The sequence below is a fragment of the Elgaria multicarinata genome, chromosome 3 (assembly GCF_023053635.1).
Source record: "Elgaria multicarinata webbii isolate HBS135686 ecotype San Diego chromosome 3, rElgMul1.1.pri, whole genome shotgun sequence".
Taxonomy (NCBI): domain Eukaryota; kingdom Metazoa; phylum Chordata; class Lepidosauria; order Squamata; family Anguidae; genus Elgaria; species Elgaria multicarinata.
The window spans coordinates 116,380,254-116,402,543 of NC_086173.1; the positions used below are offsets into that span (position 1 = coordinate 116,380,254).

The 22,290-nt window shown below is 47.6% G+C and overlaps 1 protein-coding gene across 1 annotated transcript in view; it reads left to right on the forward strand.

Moving 5' to 3' along the window:
- CELSR3 (cadherin EGF LAG seven-pass G-type receptor 3) overlaps positions 1-19,271 on the forward strand; it is a 105,944-nt gene extending 86,673 nt beyond the window's left edge. The window contains exons 24-36 of the mRNA XM_063121362.1: positions 19-145; positions 1,531-1,737; positions 2,572-2,746; positions 3,895-4,007; positions 4,700-4,779; positions 5,306-5,432; positions 7,713-7,826; positions 8,130-8,266; positions 9,025-9,131; positions 10,389-10,562; positions 11,940-12,140; positions 14,358-15,480; positions 18,497-19,271. Coding sequence (XP_062977432.1) covers positions 19-145; positions 1,531-1,737; positions 2,572-2,746; positions 3,895-4,007; positions 4,700-4,779; positions 5,306-5,432; positions 7,713-7,826; positions 8,130-8,266; positions 9,025-9,131; positions 10,389-10,562; positions 11,940-12,140; positions 14,358-15,480; positions 18,497-18,524 — 2,713 coding nt within the window. The 3' untranslated portion in view covers positions 18,525-19,271. The remainder of the gene's footprint in view (positions 1-18; positions 146-1,530; positions 1,738-2,571; positions 2,747-3,894; positions 4,008-4,699; positions 4,780-5,305; positions 5,433-7,712; positions 7,827-8,129; positions 8,267-9,024; positions 9,132-10,388; positions 10,563-11,939; positions 12,141-14,357; positions 15,481-18,496) is intronic.
- Positions 19,272-22,290: the final 3,019 nt, after the last annotated feature.

Sequence of the window (22,290 nt, forward strand, 5' to 3'; positions counted from 1 at the left end):
ATTTCTTTGTGACTGCAGGATTGAGCCTGCTGGCTTCTGGACAGCACGGGATTGTGACCTTGTGTACCGAAACGCTACACATGTCCGCTGCCACTGCTCCCAGTTTGGCACTTTTGGAGTCCTGATGGACAGCTCCCACCGAGAGGTAACGCTAACTCTTGAGCAAAACAGTGGCCGTGGTATCGCTGGAGGACAAACTGGGCATGACAGAGGCAGCCATGTTTGTTTACTCAGGTGCCCCATCAGGGGAGGGGGGAGGACTAATCTCTGCAACAAAAGCTAAAAGGAGTTGAATCCTGCTCCCCCATTCAATGACCTGCCTTTACCAGGCTTTGTACATCAGGAACATTTCATCCCAGCCCATTCACATCTTGTCTTGGAACTGGGCTGGGAGAAAAGCCCTTGCTGTGATGTAGCACAGTGGGGCCGGAGCAGGGTTCAGCTCCCCTCACTTACGCACACCTTTTGTGGCCAAAATTAGAAACTCCCGCCCTCTACCCCCTCCCCACTTCGTATGGGATTGGAGCTGACGGTGAATAACCACCTTGGCAGCCCCGCCACATTGAGTTTGGCCGTGGCAATTAGCAGAAGCATGGGCCGTGATGAACAGGACACAGACAGATGGCAAATTAAAGCCATGCAGATGGTTCAGCTCATCACCCGATCATTGATGCTGAGCAAGCAGGACCCTTACAAGACCGTGAGAAGAACTCCGTGCTGCTTCTCCCTCGCAATGTTGTGCCGGAGGAAGAGATTCTTAACATGCACACTGAAAACTGTTTTGTTTTGTCAGGCCTGTGATTTGAAGTAATTCTCTGGTTTTGCTCTTTTGAAATTTCAGTTGTTGTGGTATGGTGTGTGTGTGTGTGCGTGTGTGTGTGTGTGTTGCTTTTTTTGCTGCTCAAATTCTTGCTTATTCTGTTCTGTCTCTATATGGGCCATTCTTTATATATGAACAGTGCAAATACCTGGCTGCTTCACTCACATCTAGGGTGACCCGTAGCAATGCCGCAGCATACCATTTTATTCCGTTTGCAACATCTAAGGTAGGCTTCCCCAACCTGGTGCCCTCCAGCTCCCATCTTCCCCAGCCAGCAGGGCCAATGGAGTGATGGGAGTTGTAGTCCAACATTTCTGGAGGGAAAGGCTGATCAAAGGTCTTGGGAGTGCCACCATTGACCCCACGGAGCCCCCATAAGTCACCGCTGCCCTTTTAAAAAGATCCTGTTATCTGCTAAGTCTTCATCTTTCACTTCTCAGCAGCCACCTTGGAGGCCTGTAGTTAAGCAGAAAGGCAGGGTTATAAATTGTTTAAGCCAACAAATATATATTGACTTGTATGTCTGGTATTGTTGCTGGATTCTTTTATTTTGATGCTTTTGTGACTGTGTCTGCTGCCTTGAAGGTTGGTTTTTTTGTTCTTTGGTTTTTGGCATAAGCGTGCAGTAGTGTCCTGCAAGTATGAGTACAATACACCTGCTGCTTGTTTTCTGTCTGACTTCTGCTTTTCCTTTTGCTTTCTCCCTGCAGCAGCTGGAAGGTGACCTGGAGACCTTGGCCATTGTGACCTATTCCTTAGTGTCCCTCTCCCTTCTGTGTTTGCTGCTGACCTTCTCCTTCCTGATATGCCTAAAAGGTCTCAAGTCCAACACCCGGGGCATCCACTGCAATGTCTCCGTCACCCTCTTCTTCTCCGAGCTGCTCTTCCTCTTGGGTATCAACCGCACTGAAAACCAGGTGAGAGCAGCAGCAGCAGCAGCAAGGATCAAGTCCTGGGGGCAGCATGATTGGAGGCCAGAAAGGCAACTCCCCCAGTGGGAAGCCAGGGGCCCAGGAGGAAAGCACCTGCTAAAGTAAGGGTGAGGAACATGGGCCCTCCAGATGTTGCATCTCCCATCAGCCCTAGCCAGTGAAATACTAGAGTGTGAAGAAGGGGGGAATAGGGTTGTAAAACAAGGGAAACCAGGTCTGGGGCCTATATTGCGACACGTATGCTAATCTCATAGTATGTTGCTGAAGGTTAACTCTTTTTGTTGTTGTTGTTGTTACTGTAGTGTAAGCACGTGTGGCCCAATTCGAATCAGGACCACAAGACACTGGGAGGGGAGGATTAACGCACATACGTGTTCCCCCACCCACCCCCAGTTTAAAAGAAAAAAGAAAAACTCTATTGGGATAAATGGAGCCTTTTTTCTCCCCACCCCTGACTCTGGGAGGAGGGACTTTAGGATGGTGCGGGAAATCCTCCCCTCCTGGTGTGTGGTAATTGCAGTCCGAATCGAGGACTGGATCTAGAGTAAAGGAAAAGCTCACTTTCAGCTACACGCGTATATGATCAGAGTGACGTGTAGTTTGGCTCTAAGTGAAGCATTCCTGTGCCTTGAAATCCCCCCACGGACTTGCCAGGTTCCTTGCCACACACCACACTCTGTGGCACTGCTGCGGTTATGCAGATTTTAGTGTAGGAGCTCCCAGCGCCGGTGGAGATCATATGGGAAATGTTTTAAAATTAGAACTGGCTGTTTTAGAGGAGCTCTTTTGTGATGGCAATGACGACCGTGCTCTTTTCAGTTCCTCTGCACGGTGATCGCCATCTTGCTGCACTACTTCTTCCTCTCTACGTTTGCTTGGCTCTTTGTGCAAGGCCTCCACATCTACCGTATGCAGACAGAAGCCCGCAACGTCAACTATGGAGCTATGAGGTTCTACTACGCCATTGGCTGGGGGGTCCCTGCCATCATCACAGGTCAGTGCCAATGTGTTTGGAAAGACAGGATTTCCCCTCCCAGCGGAAGGAGATGTGTTCTGCCGATTGGCCCGCAGAGTCTGCTTAGATAAGAACCAGGGCTAGAGAGCAGCCTTTCCCAACCCTCCTGATGTCTCTGTCTTCAGCGCCCCTCCTCCCCAGCCAGCATGGCTTGGAGATCATCTGATTGGGGAAGGCTGCTATAGAGGCATCTGCCCTCCAAATCACCTTCTGTAAATTGTTAGTCTTTAACAGCCTTCCCCAACTGGACAACCTCCTCAAGTTTTGGACGTCAACTCCAAGCAGCCCCAGCAAACATGGTCAATGGACAGAAATGCCTGGGGATTGTAGTCCAAAAAATCTAGACAGCACCAGGTTGGGGAAGGCTGGTCTTTAAGATCTCACAGAACTCATTGGATAAGATCCAACAGAAGTCCTACTTAAAGTAGAGCCATTAAAATGAATGGGATTTAAGTTAGTCATGACTAACCTAAATACCATTCATTTTAATATTTATTTGTTACATTTATATACCGCCCCATAACCGGTATATTAATGGGTCTACTCTAAGTAGGACTTATAATGGATTTTGCCCTTTGTTGTTTTTTGATGCATCCAACTGACACAGTCGTTCTTCTGAACGTTAGAATCCTCCGTCTTTGGGTATCCGAGGGTTTGGGTCTCTTTTGTGGGGTCGTCAGGACCATTCCCATAGAACAGGGGTTCTGAAACTGTGCCATGGTAGACCTCCGTGAGTATAAATTATTAGATTGTAAGCCTATGCGGCAGAGTCTTGCTATTTACTGTTTTACTCTGTACAGCACCATGTACACTGATGGTGCTATATAAATAAATAAATAAATAAATAAATAAATAAAATAATAATAATAATAATAATAATAATAATAATAATAATAAATGCCATCTCAAGAGAAGGATGATGGAAGAATTCAGCCTGGAGTTTTGGCTCATATCCTCACATTAGAAGCACATTAGAAGCAATCCTCACATTAGAAGCAAGGAGATCAAAGGTACAAAGGAGGTACAAAGCAGGAAGCAGATTTACATTGACCCAGGGGAATGGGGAAAGCATCTTGTCCGGAGATGTGGAAAATATGCTGTGCAACTTCCCCCTTCCTTTTGGTCAGGGTTGTCTGTTGGCTTGGATCCAGAGGGCTATGGGAACCCAGATTTCTGTTGGATTTCCATCTACGATAAGCTGATCTGGAGCTTTGCAGGGCCCATTGCTGTTGTCATTGTGGTAAGTGCTTCTTTTGTGTATTCCCTCTCTTTGGTAGGATACTATCGCCTTTCCTTTTCCTTGCTCAGCATATCTGGTCCCTCTTCTGCTTTTCTCTGCTTCCATTTCCTGTCATGGAAGTTTAGATCAGCCTTCCCCAACCTGGTACCTTCTGGATGTTTTGGACTACAACTCCCAACATTCCTGATTTGTGGAAATGCTGTCTGGAGCTGCTGGGAATTGAGGTTCAAAACATCGGGAGGCTGATGTTGGCGAAGGCTGGTTTAAGATGCTGATGTCTTTGCTCTCTTTCTCCTACCACCGCCCCACCCTCCCCGCCCTTTCGGCCCTCATTCTCCTTTTTATTTATTTATTGCATTTTTATACTGCCCAATAGCAGAAGCTTTTTTCATGTCTCTCTTCTCTCATCTCCCTGGGAGTTTGTGAACCACATTGCAACATATTCTTCCATGGATTTGTGAGCCTTTGATCTTTGCAACCTCCTTGTTGCCACACTTCTCTCCTTCTTGCTCTCTTACCGTGCGTCTGAGCAGGAGTTAGAAGTGCAGAGAGGAAGGCTTTTGTGCAACTTGCATCAGAGATGGAGCCCTTCCTCCGGGGGGAACAGAGTGGGAAACGCAGAGCTGCCAAGGGAGCAGTGCTTGGTCCATGGCAAAACTTGGAACATTCCTAACCAGCCAATCTGCTTCCAGATGAATGGGGTGATGTTTCTGCTGGTGGCAAAGATGCTGTGCTCACCAGGCCAGAAAGAAGCCAAGAAGAAATCCGTTCTGTGAGTACTGACTATTTATGATCCCCTGCTCCGGCCGAAACTTGCTCTGTAGCTAAGCTTTTTCTTTTTGCAAGTTTCTGAGCCTCTGTTTGCCCCCTCCATATGTGTCTTTCCACTTCCATCACAAGAACAAAAATACATTTTTAAAATCCCACTGTGTTTTCTCTCAATTAGACCTGGGATGTCCCCCCACCCCACCCCCATTTGGCCTTTCTACTGCCAGCTAGTTTGTCTGCTTCCTCCGCAACTTAATGTTGCTCGAGGCAGGAACAGTGAGTTTTGTCGCCATGCAGCCAGTACTGATTTGTACTGCTTGAGTGAGGAGTTAACAAAGGCCTTTTTTTAAACACATCCTCAGTAAAGAGTCTCATTGATGGGACCTGGCTGCATTGTGGAGAATGGGATCATGCTGCTCTTCTTCCTCCACTTGCGTTCGTGTCTCTTGAGCTGTAGCTTAACCACAGGATCTAACCTCTATGTCTGTCCCTCTGGGTGGCTTTTTCTCTCTGTCTCTGTCTCACTCCAGCTTGACACTGCGAAGCTCCTTCGTTCTGCTTCTAGTTATTAGCACTGCTTGGCTCTTTGGCCTCTTGGCTGTCAACAACAGTGTCCTGGCTTTCCACTACCTCTACACTATCCTCTGCAGTCTTCAGGTAACTCTCTGCACTAGGATAAAGATGGGTCAGGCAGAATACAATGGAGCAGGCAGAGAGGCTTCTGTTGGGAGCTGTTCTGCAGAACTAGCCAATCTTGGGTGCTGCTCAGGGGTGTTGCTAGGTTCTTGAGACCCAGGCCAGTAGGGTCTGCATCAATCTGCAAAATCTTCATAAAATCTGTATAGGGTCGGTTAACAATAGCACCATGTCCTGCTTTGTGGGTCCCTGGCAGATGGCTGGTTGGCCACTGTGTAAACACAGGAGGGTTACAAGTGGATGACAATGATGTCCAGACCCCTGTTAAATTCTGTGAATGAGGCAGGACGATTGCACAATAAAAGCTTCATGTGGAAGCACCCCTGGTTCTTGCTCTTCATACCTGAACTGCAGGGGCATTACTAGGCACTGAAAAGATTCGGGGCCTATGCCCATCTGACTAAAATTTGTGTGTGTGTGTGTGTGTGTGTGTGTGTGTGTGTGTGTGTGTGTGTATATATATATATATATATATATATATATATGCAAATGCAGAAATCATTATGAGGATTTATTTAAATTTCACAGGAGGCAAGGACAGCCAATTAATTTCTCATCAAAACCATCTCAAATAAAACAAATGCTTCAGTTCATTTGCACCTTGTACCAGATCATCTCCAACCTATGGAAAAGGGTGCTTTTATTGTTTGTTTTTTGCTAAATTTAATAGCCGTGCAGGGATGGGGGGAGGTGTGTGTGTTGCAGAATATAGGAAGAAGAAAGTTAACCCTTTCCTCCCCAACTGCAATATCCTTCGAAACTCTCCCCTCCCCCCCCCCCCCGCGCGCATATGAATTTAACTGTGTGTGGTGAGGAGCCCATTCTATTGGCCTCAGTGGACACTCAGGGCTCTGTGGAATAGATCTTGAACCATTTGAACCAGAGCCAAAGCTCCCCACCTCCCCGGGCCCAGGCCTAGCAACACCCTGCTGCTCTTTGGGAAACCTAAATCCATGCTGTCTTCACAGATACAGAACTAGGCGCAGCATTTTTGGATCCAAGCTACTGTCTCTACAGACACTCCCACATGGTCCCTCAGACACAGCCTTGCATGCCTGCCTGGTACAATTGTCCCACTACTTTGTGTTACGGATGTGCAAGCCAGTTCTGCATATTTGCAGAAGCCCACAAGGAGTATCTTGCTGTAAACCTTTCAAGTCTGCATAATCATCAATACACACAGACGCCAAGCATGTGGTGAAATGGCATACCAAGCGGTGCATGATGGAAGCCTATCAGTCAGAAGCGAGATTGTCAGATCTATTTCAATGCATTAGAAGTTTTACAGGGAGCATTTAAGGAACAAAAAAATTAAAAATGGAGAGGCAAGAAATGAAGTATAATGGGTGGGGAAGAAAACAGGAATTACACTTTCCACCGGCATAGAAATCACTTGTGAAGACTCTTTCAAAACATTATTGAAAAGCAAATTTGCTTGATATAGGTTTGCAAACATTTCGAACTCTCTGGTGGTGGTTGGATATGTGTTTCAGTGCTGCTAACTTGCTAGTCTTGTTAGGTCTCTTTACTCATGGGGCTTCCTTTAACTAGCCTTGAGAGTGCTGATGATACATATTGGCGTGTTGCCATCCCGAAGCTGTGCCTTAGCCTTGAGCTCATACATAGATCAATTGCTCCCCTTTGTGGAAGTGTTCGTTCTGACCGTTGTGATTATAAAGACTGAACAAGAAAACTTGGCACTATTTTTTTTTTAATGAAGTGCACGTTTTGTGTGTGTTCTGTAACAAGGAGGAAGAATCTGGATCATTACATCCTATATTAAGAAAAAAGCATTGTATATTTGTTTTAGTTGTTTACGTTGTTTTAATTTTTCTACATTAAAATTTTAGAATATTTTTATTATGCAGTATTTTGTATTTTTATCAATTGTTGTAAACCTCCCAGAGAGCTGTGGCTATGGGATGCTATAGAAATAAAGATGATGATGATGATGATGAAGATGATGATGAATAAGACAGGATTATAGGCATCCAACTTTCCTAGTGCATTTCCAGAGACACGTAAATTGCTTGGCTGCTCAGATTTTCATTATGCCTATATCTCAGTGGAAGAGCACTTTCAGTCCCTGTCATTTCCAGCTGAAAGACTTTTGCTTGAAACCCCGGAGAGTTGCTGCCAGTCTGGGTCAACAGTACTGAGCTAAGTAGACCCACAGTCTGACTCAGAATGAGGATGCTTCCTGTGTTCAAGATTCACAGTCTCTCTTCCTCTTTTCCACAGGGCTTGGCGGTGCTGGTTCTGTTCTGTGTGCTGAACAAAGAGGTACAGGAAGCCTGGAAACTGGCCTGCCTTGGTAAGAAGGGTCAGGGCGAGGAAGCCACCAGAAGTGGTCAGGTGAGAGAGATACGTTATCTTGCTCCTTGGCAGGAAGGTGAAGAGAGGGTAGCCTGCTCCAGGCTTCAGCCGTAACACTGCCCTCTTCCCAGGAGGTGTAGCACTCTGCTCACAACATAAGGGAGTCCTGCCTCCTTGTCACCTTGGTGTAGCAGTGTTCTGTGTATTCTTGAAGAGGCCTTCTTCCTCCAGCCCTAGGTACTTCTTAAGGGAATAGTCCTCTCCATACATGGCAGGATCCCAAACAAGGCCCTGTGTGCTTTTACTCAGGCCCCATGTGTATGTTTTACTCTTCCACCCCAGGGCCCCAATGCCTACAACAACACAGCCCTCTTTGAGGAGAGCGGTCTCATCCGTATCACCCTGGGCGCCTCCACCATCTCCTCTGTCAGCAGCGTGCGCTCAGCCCGCACCCATTCCAGCCAGCGGGGCTACCTCAGGTAAGAAGCAGGAGCAATGGGCCACCACCTTCTCCTCCTCCTCCTGAGCAGGCCTGAGGACAGGCCATTGGGGGAGGGGGCTCTGTTGTGGTGACCATGGGCATCCCATGGACCCCTCTCTTGGCACCTGCCAGTCTCCCTGCCCCTCCCACTCTTTATTTTATTTCTGAAGATTTCCCCCCTCCCTTTAACTGGGTAGCCAGCTTGCCGCAAAGCAAAGCGTTGCTCTCCAGCATTACCTTTATTTGGGTTCAAAAGAGCAGTTTTATGTTTTGGAGCTCAGCCCCCACCCCACCCCCACCTTGAATTCAAGTTCCTGGGCAGTTTAATTTTCTTTTAGCCTCACCAGTTTCCTTCTGGGTAAAGGGGGGGTCTATGACAAACCCCCACAGCTACTTTGTGAATGCACCCGTCTCTCAAAATTCCAGATGTGCCCATCAATCTAACATAGACACTGACATAACAGCTGTGGAGAAGGCACCCTTTTGGAGGTCCAAGCAGACCTCTTGGGCCTCTGCTAGGGATGTCAGAGAAATCCACAATGGAATCAAAATAACTTCGGATTTCTATGAATCTGACCTGTGGATTCCGCAGCAGAACGACTCTTCCCAAGCCACACGGACTTGCAGAGCATTTTTGCTTTTTAATTTACGGAATTTACTGATGCTCTGGCAGCTCATTCTTCACCGCTGATCTGCAGACTCTCACTTGATGCAAGGGATGCATGTTCTGAGTATTTCCTCTGTTGTGAGTTTCAGGGAGAACATGATGGCACATCAAGGCTCAGCTCTGGAACACAACTTGCTCAATCATGCTGGTCCCACCGACCTTGACGTAGCCATGTTCCATCGTGACGCTGGGCCAGGTGAGGCAGCCTTCTAGCGGAGCAATCTGTGGGGTATGAAAGACAGTGTGATGCTCCTGGATCCAAAGGAGAGGAGGCCACCTTAACAGAACAGCTTCCTGATGCTGTTTGGTATCTTGCTCCATGTTTCTGTATACTGAGTGCTTACTGGTCCTGCTGTAAGACTCTGTGAGCATACTCAGACTTTACTAGAGAGGGAAGCAATAGCTAGTCTCATCCAACAGAGGCTTCCTTTCTTACATAATATATCTGGAATCAGCAGGACTTTGGTGAATGAGATTGGTGAAAAATGTTATATATGAATCCCAGGCCCGAGGATTATTTAAAATAGAGAAGTTCAATCTGAAAAACTATTCCTTGACAGCTGTCAGTTGATGCTAAAATACCTTACCATTTACACTTTCGCCATTGAGGATCAGTTGTTCTTTGTTCTTTGATGGAAGGTAATAGAGAAAAATATCCCGTTGACTTGCAAATTGGTTAGTTGGTCAAAGGTTAGACTTCTTTCCTTTTCAATAAAGGCATAAAGATTTTGAGAAGAGTTACTACTTTCCTAATGACATTAGCTAAGGTCTTTGTTGGATTTAATATGGCAGACGTAAAAGGTTGCACCAGAGAAGTTTCATTATTATTATTATTATTATTATTATTATTATTATTATTATTATCGTATGTTTTATCCTTCTTTGGTAAGCAGACACTTTAATATGAAGTGGAAATCAATGGGGAGAATCCAACATTGCTGTTCCACTTATGCAACTCACATAGCACTAGTGTAAGCGAACTCAATTGCAAAGCCAATAGTATAAGATAGTGCGATGGGTTTTCCAGGAAAAACATGCAACATTACTATATGTTACTCAGTGCTATATCAGTTAAGTTGGTTAGATCTAGATTATTAGTCATGGTCTCTGATCTATCTTTAATTTGTCAACTTTAACTTTTGTAATACATTGCATATTTTTCTCTCTGTGTTATATTGGGACAACCTAGTAATATAAACAATAAAATTTAACTGAACAAGTAACTAGGAAATATTTTAAGGTTTTATGTTTTAGAAATTTGGAACAACTGAAACAATATTCTTTACTGGACCAGTCCATTCTTTCCGTTTCCCAGTCTCTTTAACCATTCAGGTTGTTTGTGGGAGGGAAATTTATATATTTGAAATCAATTAGCCATTAAGTCCTTCAACGGAGGAGTGGCCCTCTCTCTTTTCCACCATTCCCTCTTTCAAACGTGCCATATCTTGCTCAGATCAAGACTCTGACTCGGACAGTGACCTCTCCCTCGATGAAGAGCGCAGCCTCTCCATTCCCTCATCAGAGAGCGAGGAGAATGTGCACCTCCGGGGCAGATTCCAGCGCCAGTTCAAAAGGGCAGCGCACAGTGAGAGACTCCTCACCAATCCTTCCAACACCACACCCAAAGGCAAGTACCGCTGGGCCGAGAACTTCTCAAACCCAAGGGGCAGTGGTGCAGCTAGGGCTGGACTTCGTGAAGGTGCTACGATTCAAGCGAGGTTATAACGCAAAACCGCTCATGCTCTGTATATTTTGTTAAAATCGTGATTGCCAAATAGTTTTGCTGCTGTTGTTGTTCTGACGTATCGGGGATGTAGAAGCAGTTGTAAAGAATGGAATGGCTGTGGTGGTCAGGGGTTGACAGAAATGTTAGTCGTGCGCTTCTCAACTGTTGTAATACACATGGCCATCTGAAGGGAGCTCCCCCGTAAGACCATTAAGTCTAAGGTCTAAAATTACCTAGCTGTGCCACTGCCTGGAGGGTGGCTACAGTGGGCCAGACTTGGCAGCATAGCCTGAAGCAAAGGCTGCACTATGCACTAGATCACACTTCAGGACACACTGCAAAACATGAAGCAAATATCTTAAGAATAAGATGGCTTACCCCCCCCCACCCCGCCCGCCCCACCAAATAGTTTGCAAAGCTAAGAACAGATATACATATAATGTGGCACTCTCCCCTAATTTGGTGCCACCATAAGAAGAGCCCTGCTGGATCAGACCAAGGATCCATCTAGTCTAGCATTCTATTCACGTGGTGGCCAACCAGCTGTCGATGGAAACCCACAAGCAACAGCACCGTCCCACCCATGCTCCCCAGCAGTTAGTATACATAGGCTTACTGCCTTTGATACTGGAGGTAGTACATAGCCATCAGGACTAGTAGCTATGGATAGCCTCCTCCAGGAATTTATCCAACCCCCTTTTAAAGCCATCCAAACTGGTGGCCATCACTACATATTGCAGTAGCGAATCCCATAGTTTAACAATGTGCAGTGTGAAGAATGAAGCATGGCCATGTAGGCCTGGAATTATGGGAGTTATAGTCCAACACATCTGGATTGAGATCAGATTGAGAAAGGCTGAAATAGGATATACTCATGGGTGGATCCTTTTGAGGTCAGGAAGCTTCCCTTTTGCTTCCAAGAAGAAATGCAATTGTGGATGCAAATGAAGCTAATTAATTAATGGCTGGTTTAACCTTCTGTGCAACCGCATTTCCTCTTCCAACTCATGATGGTGCTTTGAGGTTGTTGTAGACGTGCCAATGGGGTGGTGTCAACTGGTGGTCGATATGTCACCTTTAGTGCAGATGCAGTTCAGGCAATGGTGCACTTCCTGTTGGCTTCCCATGGAGCTCAGCACTGTGCCACAGGGCCAGTAGTTTTACGCCATCCACTGAAGAAGATGATAATCTGATCAACTGTCCCCTTGCATTATTTGATGGGGTGTCCCTTGTTCACCCTGTAATCTATACCTGGAATTCTGCAATGTCCTTCCCCAGATGTAGATGGCAATGACCTGATGTCCTATTGGCCAGCACTGGGTGAATGCGAAGTTCACCCCTGCTCCCTCCAGAAATGGGGCTCAGAGCGGAAACTTGGATTTGATGTTAATAAGGATGCGGCCAACAATAACCAGCCAGACTTGGCCTTGACCAGTGGGGACGAGAACTCCCTCACCCAGACCCAGCGACAGAGGAAAGGTAAGGAGAATCACAGCAGTGCCAGCATGGTGCGGTGGCAAGAGCATTGGGATTGGATCGAGTAACCAATCAAATCTCTACTCAGCCACGAAGCTCCCTGGGTAAGCTTGGATCAGTCACCCTCTCTCAGCGCAATCTACCTTATGGGCTTGTTACAAGGATGCCCTGGAGGGGTGGGGGTACTTGTACCCCACCTGAGCTCCTGTGGAGAAATGACTGGGTACAAATGTGGTAGATAGATGATTAGGCAAAAATGAATCTCTGTTTCTAAAGCACAGCCTTTCCAGAGGATTTTAAAAACAACATTTTGGCTCGGATCCAGGGTCTGCTTTCCATTGCTTGATTTTTGGGGATCCCACTCCACAGTTCACCCCATTCAGCAGGTTTTCCTGACTTTCTGTGTAGCATTTTCAGGAGGCTGGAAGGGTGCCGTGGGAAGGAAGGGGTGAGGACGCCCACTCCTGACAGTGCAGTTGATCCAGCTTAAATCTGGAGCCAGACCCTTATGTGGACATTCGAAGCCACCTTAGAACGTCGGGAACCATCTTCTCATCCCAGGGAAGACCCCAGGTTCCATATCTGGGCAAGGCTGCATCCTGACACACTGCCTGTGACTGTGCATAGCTGCCGCCACTTGGAGTACCCCATAGTAGTAGGCCAGACAGATCCACATTTTGTCTCAGGACACCCAGAGGATGGCAGGTGATGGAGGCTATGGGCTGAGGGTGGCCATTGTAGCATCCTTTCTTCTCCCTCTCTTCCTTCTATTTCTCCTCTTTCTCCTCCATCATCCTCATCAACAACAACTTTTAAAGATTTTATAGTCATGGGGGCACTAGCTGGGACATGCTTACAGATGCTCAATTTATTACATTTACTTTTAAAGTACATCACCCTTCTCTACAACAAAATGTTGCCTATAACATTTTGTGAATATGTTTAGAATTGGGGCAGGGGAAGAAAACTCAGTTTCAATTCCCATAGTCATGGAAAAACTAATTGCTTTTAAAATGCAAAGCTAGTCAGATTATTTCTGTCTTGGTTTTATAATCAGAGTTGACAAACAAGATGTTGTTGTTGTTGTTTTGTTCTAGCATCAGGATGGTAGAAGCAGTTGTAAAGCCTAGAATGGCAGTGGTGCAGGAGCGGTGGGCGGTGGGGTGCAGGGAGAAGAGACCCGCCCAGAAGACCATTAAGTCCAGGGTCAAAAATTACTATGCTGCTCCACTGCCCGCGGGCAACTTGTGTGTTTTTGGGAGCTGCTACTAAGATTGATTGATACAGTAGGAGGGGGACTACAACATCTACAAACATAGACGTCAGTCCCTGAGGAGAGAGCTCACAGCCTCAGTAGATGAACAAGACAGAAATGGGGAGGGGGGACTCTGGCCAGGCTGACCTCCATAAACGCTCCCTATACAGAAACCGACTGGACGGGGAGCTGAATTTTACATGAACTCTGACCATGTGATGGCCTCCTCCACTGCAGGTGTGGGGGACGTGTGGCCCTCCAGAAGTTGTTGGACAGCAATTCCCACCAGCCTTAACCATCATAGTCAATGGTGAGGAATGATGGGAGTTGCACTCCCAACAACAACTGAAGGCAGTGGTCTAGTTTAGGGGGTGCAAGACAGGCCGCGTGACACATGCAGGTTTGTCCTCCAACGAAAGGGAACAGCCAGAGGACTCCAGAGGAATAGCTGGGGGGCTGCCACTGCTACCATCCCCCAGTGTTTGCTGCCTGAGCCCGTTGCTTCACATTGTCTGATGGTAGGGCTGGATCTGAGGTCTGGGCTTTGCAAGAGGAAAAGGGAGGTGAGGCTGAGGGAGCACTTGAGGGAAGGCTGCGTTGTTTTGAGAAGAGCATTGCTAAAGAAGGAGATCTCGAGGAGGGACTTGAATGGGGAGCGGAGAAGTGGACTGATGGCCCAGGATCGGACCAGCCTGAGCAGAGAGAGCATGATGAACCCTAGACAGAAGAGGTGGTCGAGGTGTGGTTAGAGATGGATAAATCTAGGATTATGAGTATGAAGTTGACCCAGAGTGGGACAGAAAGCCTCTCGCCTGCAAATATTAGGATTGACACCATCACAGTAATGGGATGGAACCATGAGTTTGGCAAGGATGGGTGTTTCCCACAGGAGACACCCAGAAATTATTCCAACCGGAGAGTGCCTCATTCTTCTCTCTTCCTTCTCCTCTGTTCCTGTCGTGCAGGCATCCTGAAGAATCGCCTCCAGTACCCTCCCGCCCTGCAAGGCCTGGCGTCCGTGGGCAGAATGACCAATGACCTTTCCTGGTACAAAACCTCCACCCTGGGTCACAGGGCCGTTCCTGCGGCTTCTTATGGCAGGATCTATTCCGGGGCAGGCAGCCTCTCCCAGCCAGCCAGCCGTTACTCTTCTCGGGAGCAGCTTGACATGCTGATGAGAAGACAGATGTCCAGGGAGCAGCTGAGTCGGAACAACTCTGGCGACTGCCTCGAAGCTGTGTCCAGCAGGCACGGGTCTCGGGAGCACCTGGACACCATCCTGAACAGGCCAGGCTCGAGGGAGCACCTGGACACCATCCTCAGTCGCCATGGGTCTAGAGAGCACCTTGCAAGCATACCCAGCAGGCATGGGTCTAGAGAGGACTTAGGGGAAACAGCTACTGGATATGATCAAAGAGATCATGGGAACACTCTGCCCAGGAGACAGGGCTCTAGAGACCATCTAGATATTTTCCCCTGCAGATTTGGGTCACGGGAACCACTAGACTGCGGTGGGCCAGTAAGGGAGTTCTCTCGGGAATGGCTCAATACTATGCCCGCTAGGCCAGCCTCTCGAGATCGAATGGACCCGTTGCCAAGTCGAGACACTTCTCGAGAGCAGCTGGATCTCCTTTCTAGACGGCAGCCTTCGAGGGACCCCCTCCCATCAGCTCGACAAACATCCAGAGAGCAGCTGGACTTTTTAGCCAGAAGATCTACTTCCAGAGAGCCTCTGGACCTAGTGCCTAGCAGGCAGGCTCCTCGGGAAAATCTGGAGCCTCTTTCTAGACAACAGCCTTCTAGAGAAAACCTTGAACTCCTCTCCAGAAGGCTCCCTTCTAGAGAAAATCTAGAAGCGATCCCCAGCCGTCACCCCTCCACAGAGCAATTAGACATCCTTTCTTCCATCCTAGCCTCCTTTAACTCCTCTGTCTTGTCCTCTGTGCAATCATCCAGTACTCCCTCAGGCCCACAGACCACACCCACGCCTTCTGTGGCGCAGACGTCCTCCACGCCCTCCGTGCCATGCCCATCGCCACCTCGCTCCGCTACGTCCCACAGTATTTCCGAGCTGTCGCCAGACTCAGAGTAAGTGGCTCCTCTTCTGAGAGAGCATTTTCTCTTTTCTTGGTCCAATTCAGGCTGTGATCTATCAGGTAAGGGGTGGACATCTGTAGAAATGTGAACAGCTTTGATGAAGAGAAACAAGCTGAACTGGAGAGTTTTAATTCATGGTTGGAGGGACACTTCGGGGGGCGGGTTGCAGTTTTCTCATAGCTCATACTTGGTTCTGTATTTGGGATGGTGGCAGTACTCAGGGTTAACGATCACCACCCAGTGTGGTCTAATGCCCTATTTATACAAGTACTCAAAAATTGGTGGGGGGACGGACATTGTGGAGACTGAGAAATTGTGCAAATGGTTTGGGGGAAGTCTTCTTGATGGAAGCACTGGTCTTTCCCCCCTTCATTATTTGTTTTTGCCACCATTGCTTTCAGTAGTAGAGCTCCTCTTGACAAATGTCAGCCACCATTTTCCCTCCTGAATGCCCCTGAAATGAGACTATGGCCAGATCTACACCAAGCAGGATATTTCACTATGAAAGTGGTCTGTGGTGTGTGTCAATGGGCACTTCAATACCGCAATAAAGTAGGTATTGCTTTCATTGTGCTATAGCCTCTTGGTGTAGATCTGACCTATGTGATTCTCAGGGGTCTTCTGAAGGGAAAAGCGAAGCCAGCATTTCTCTCCCAGCAGCCAGCTTAGAAGATGCTGCATTATGAAGTACCATCGTTTCAGGGAGATTCTTAGGGGCCGGAGTGAGGAAATGGCCAGTGTCCATCAAGAGGAAGTAGCTCTGCTGTTACCTCATAATGAGGCTGCAGTAAAAAAGAAGTAAAGAAATAAATAGGGGCTGCTGCCACCACCGCTACGAAGTGTCCCTGAAAAATCACCCAAATACATTCAACGGTTGCTGCGAAAGGGCCAACAAAAATAGGAAGCCATTGCAACTTGGCACGAACTGTACTGCAAACATTTGTCAGTGTAATATGACTATTTTTGTCATGGTTTCCTCCAAAGAATTCTGGCAATTGTAGTTTGATGAGATGCTAAGAATTCTGTTAGCCTCCCTGGTCTCTCCATCTTCATGCATCCTGACTACAATTCCTAAGGTTTCCTCAAAGAAGGAATAGAACTTAAACTAATTTAAGGGTGCCTCCAGACGAGGCTTTTGTGGTATTATCTCCCTGCCTCATTCAAAGTTTTTTACGGAGGATCCAGGCGGTAGCGTCTCCCACTCTCATAACCTTCCTGTGTTTCCCCCACTTTTTCTTCTCTTTTTTCTTACCGGGAAAAATCCATTCAGTAAAAATAGATGGAAACAGCAGCACAATCTAGAAAAGGGGCAGGCACCTTCCAGGGGTGAATTCCTCCCCTCAAGAAACCAGCATGCCCCCTGCTGCTGCGCCGCTGGGATACAGTGGCATGGTAGCAGCAACCCTCCAGGCAATTTCACTGTTTTACAGAAAAAATCACCAAGGTTTGTTTGCTGCAGCAGGTGGGGAGTGCGCAGGGGGGAGGGGCGTGCTGAACAAGACCAGGGGTTGTGTGCTGCCCACCCCTGGTCTAGAAACACCTTAAGTCTGTAGTACAGTTATGCCCAAGACTATAACTTAGCTTGGCAGCATGGGATGGAAGCAGCTTCAGTCAGCATGCTTGCCTTACACTGAGTTCTTAAGAGACACAAGGATAGATTCAAACCCGGGGGGGGGGGGTGTTGCATCCTTTGTAGCTAGACTGCCCTGGGAGACTATTCTGATCCATTCATGTTTTACTGAGTGGAAGTGCAGTCCCCACCCACCCTATTTTGAAAGGTGGAAATTAGGGGTGTGCACGGACCCCCCAATCCGCTTCGTGGCCCGATCCGGAAAATCCGGATCGGGCCTGATCCTCTTCGCGCTGCTCCGCCTGTCTCCCGCTCCGCTCTGCGGAGCGAGATCCGGCTTCGCCGCCATCACTATATGGACGGCGGTGGTGGCGACGCATCCTCCGTTGCGGGATTCAATTGAGGCCCCGGTTGAAGCCGGAAGCCCGCGACGGAGGAAGGTAAGCGTCCCTCCTCCCTGCTCCCTTACCTGGTGGCGGCGGCAGTGCCAGATTAGTCCCCCTCCCCCCCACTTACCTTCAGGCGAAGCTCCGGATTGAGGCGATCCTCTTCGCCTCGATCCGCAGCCCCCCTGACTCTCTTCGCCTCCGCCTTTTCCGGAGGCGAATTAGGCCACCTCGCTCCTGCTTCTCTGAACCGAAGAGAAGCGAAGCACATCCCTCGTGGAAATGCTGCTCCCAAGGCTTAGGTCCTGGCAATAAGAGTGCCAGGCTACAATATGCGGATGACTTCAGTGTCTTTGGCCCCTGCTCCCTTTGCCTTCAGACTCCTCCCACCACTGGAATGTCCCATCCCGTCCCCCACCCCCCACCCCCGGAGCTTCTCTGAAATGGAATCTGCCCCTCAAGCTGAAGGAGGTTCCTTGCCCCTGAGCTACTGCATAGAGTTGATTCTGAGTGCAGAGTCTCTGTTTTTAGGCTTCTTAATTATTATTATTATTATTATTATTATTATTATTATTATTATTATTATTATTTATTTATTTATATAGCACCATCAATGTACATGGTGCTGTACAGATTATACACAGTAAATAGCAAGACCCTGCCACATAGGCTTACAATCTAATAAAGTTGCAGTTAACAATAAGGAGGGAAGAGAATGCAAACAGGCACAGGGAAGTGTAAACAGGCACCGGGTAGGGTGAGGCTAACAGTATAGAGTCAGAACAAACTCAATATTTAAAAGCTATAGGGAACAGAAAAGTTTTTAGCTGAGTTTTAAAAGCTGTGATTGGTAGTTCTCAAGTGTTCTGGAAGAGCATTCCAGGCGTAAGGGGCAGCAGAAGAAAAAGGACGAAGCCGAGTAAGGGAAGTGGAGGTCCTTGGGCAGGCGAGAAGCATGGCATCAGAGGAGCGGAGAGCACGAGCGGGGGAATAGTGTGAGAGGGGCTTGGCTTCATCTTAATCATGCCTTTCTTCCCCCCCCCCCGAGAAGAGTAACAAGAAGCGAGGGGCATTCCTGAAGGGACCAGCTGCTGCGAGGACCAAGGAAGAAGCTGGGATGATTGCTGGGCCGGACACTTCCAGAAGAGGATTGCCTACAAGAAAAGAACTGAGGCTGATTGGAGGCCTGAAGCTACCCTCCCCCTGCCCCCCATCCTCCGCGTGGAGAACCCGTGGGGTGAGAGTCAGGCAAAGCACACAGACCTGGCTGTGGAAGGAAGGTGCCTGGGGTACCTCTGGGCCGCACTGACCGCTCTCCCTGCTCAGAGGGGCACCCCGAATGGTGGAGGGAGGGGGGAGCAGCCACACCACGAGCAAACCCCACACGTTACAAAAACACAGACCAATTGAAATCTTCCTTTCCAAAACATGTCTGTGCTCTGCGCAAACGTGAACGAGTGGGGTGGCTGCAGCGGGAGGGGCAGGGCAGGGTTTTTATACCTTTTTGTATCTTTGTAATCAGAGAGAAGAGAAATTTCTATGGTTATTTTTACGGTTCTTCTGTTCCCGTTGCTGTGATCTTGTTGGTCTTGGCAGTGAATATGTCTGAACTGTGGCACGACGCTATGCAGGCTTCTCCCCGACAGGGTTCGGGGCAGGAAAATGGGGCGGCAGGTCCTTTGCAGGCCCTCTTTCAGGCTGCCCTTTGGGCAGGTCCTGTTGTGTGCCTGTCTTACATCCATGCAACCATCTTGCTGGGGAAGGGGCAGAACCCGCCACTCACTCAAGCCGCCACTGACCGGGGAGGGGGTATGGGCTACTTTGACTTTGGGACAGGCCGTAGCTCAGTAGCAGAGGCCCTGCTTAGCATGCAGGAGGTCCCGGCTTCCATCCCTGGCTTCTCTGGCAGGGCTAATGAAAAGATCCTGCTTGAAGCCTTGGAGAGGTGCTGCCAGGCCATGTCGATAATACCGAGCTAGACGGTTGGTCTGACTCTGTATATCAAGCCTGTTCCTGAGCCAATGGCCCCATAATTGAGCCATGGATCCCAGTGTGCTTTGCCAGTAATCTCACATGAATCTAGCCCAGACCCCTGATGGTTCTTCATGCCAACACATCTTTACTGTTTCAATTTGGGGGCCTCACATATTTCTGTACTCTTCTATACATTGCATAAATATTATTCTGACTTTGGGCAGACAGACTCTGTTATGCTACGCTGGGCTGAAATTTGAAGAGTTTTAACATGAGCAACTGAGACCCCTCTTTCTTTGCTGGGTCTTTGCGCTGGTTGCTGCCTTTGGCCCACTTGAGCATCTTGGTTTCTCCTTTTTTCCCTTCAAGCCCATTTCCTTCCTTCCAAAGTACCCTGAGCTTTGTCCTCAGCCCTGCTGATTCCTGGCTTTGGGGATGGGTAAGAGTGTAACGATTTATACAATGTATGAGACACACTATTTGCTTGCTTGCTTGTTTGTCTGTTACATTTATAACTCATCTTTCCTCCAAGAAGCCTAAGGCAGCATACACGATCCTCCTCCCCTTCTCCACTTTATCCTCATAACAACCCTGTGAGGGAGGTTAGGCTGAGAGTCTGCAAATGCCCCACAATCACCCAGTGAACTTTCATTGGCCAGAGGGGTCTTGAACCTGGGTCTTCCCAGTCATACACTCTAACCACTGCACCCCACTGGCTCTCACATCTTTCATGCTAGGGTTGCCCTTTTTTTCCTGGGGCTCTTGTGTTTTTACAGCTGCATGGCCAGCAGAAAGCAGGTCAGGAATTCATCCCTTGCAACATTAACATGTTGCATTTTTGCATCTTACACAGCTTGGAAAGGTTCAGGAGCCCTGCCAGAGCAGCGAAGAGGAGGTCAGTACCCCTCACTAAAGCTGAAAGAGTGAATGCAGAAAGCTCCTTCCTTGGCTTTTTGGAATGGGACTTTCTTTTGAAAGCCCACTCAGTGGAAAACCTCTGTCTGCCTTCCTCCTACCAAACCACTGCATGCTCCTTCTCTTCAACAAAGAAAGGAGGATTCATTCCTAGGACTTACCATACATTATTTTTAATGGGTCTTCAAGTGGCTTCCACACTCCCCATAGTATGGTATTGCTTGACATGATTGCTGTGGTGTACCGCTGATGTAATCCACATGTGTCCTCTCTCTTGATTATTCAGGAGGTGTCTATGTCAGAGCTGGGCAACATGTGCCCCCTCAGCAACTCAGAAGTTGTTGGACTGCAACTCCCATTCTATCCCTCACTATTGGCTAGGGCTGAGGTGAGATGCAGTCCAAGTTCACAAGTTGCCCACCTCGGTCTATGTCCACCTAGTGCTTACCCCAATAGGGGCCTGCATCCCATGCTCCTGCAGGAAAAGCATCTGATCCACCGCCACCACCTCTCCCACAAGCCCAGGGCTTCCTCTGACTCCCCTGATGCTCATAACTGTGGTGGCCATTGCCAAGCAAGTATGTGCCAAGAGTAACCTGTGAGCAACATGTAGCTGCAGTGATGCAGGCTAGATATAAGAACGCAACACAACACAAACACGCCCTCTGTGTACAGTTTCACTGTTTCTGTGAAACTATACACAGTTTCTCTCCTACCTGAGACAAACTAAATATTTACCATTTACAAAATATTTACCAACTAAATATTTTAACATAGGCAGAAAGTTCGTTTTGCAACCAAAATCCTCCCAACTTGTTCATGTCATAGAATCATAGAATAGCAGAGTTGGAAGGGGCCTGCAAGGCCTTCGAGTCCAGTGCAGGAATCCACCCTAAAGCATACCTGACAGATGGTTGTCCAGCTGCCTCTTGAATGTCATCTCCCTGAATTCAGGATATAGAAGGAATAACTTCCGTCACTGCACTCTTGACAGTTGGGTTCATTAAAACTGAAATCAAAGTGCAAGATGTACAAAATAATCCAGAAACAACCTACCATTTTAAAGTTGCATTTTCCACTTGGTTTGTTGTTTCCAGACCACTACCTTTGGATGCCCATGTATTCATTCATCATCAAGGGAGTGCTAAGTCTAATCAACTCTCAAATGAACTAAATTGTTTTTTTGGGCCTCGTTGCATAACTAGTTTTTAAAATTATTACGTGATGTTTAACCCTTCTTAGGAGTGTAGACACATCAACACATAATCAAAGTTAATTGCTCTAGTAGTTACTGTGGAATGTGGGAGATAATTGTATCACAGCCAGCAAGGGAGTAACACCGTGTTGACAGTCAGAAACCACAGGTGTGATTGCCATCTCTAGCAATCAGATCATCACAGGGGTGCATACCACTGATGGTAATCTTATCATTGTGGAATCAACTCCTCTGATTTCTACTGCTGGAAGTGTAAAGGTGTCCAGGATGACAAGATACCACTGGTTCTGTTCCATTACACCGGTAGTGTTTCTTTGTGGGGATGGCACTTGATAATAAAGCATTGCTATTTGCGCTTGAAATCTTCTCCTGCCCTTACCTTCATTCAGAGAGTGGGTTCAAATCATCCTAAGGGGCTTTTCTACGTGAGGTATTTATTATGCACGCATCTTTCCTTATTCAGCATTGTTTATGGGTTCTTTAGACAATTATGAGACCCTCCTGTTTAGCTTCTATGTCTAACCTGCACTTCAGCGACCTTTTTAAGAACAGGAAGATGTGGCATTTAATTGGGAGGTGAAAGAAAGTGTTATTTCCTCTTGCGTATTTGCACTATTCTGCTATACCATAGTGCCACCTAGAGGTTATGTAGCAGAAAAGCAGGAAAGGAAATGTTCCTCGCATAGTGTACGGAACTGAATCTGCAACAAAGCCAAAAGTAGATACAGCCAATTAACAGC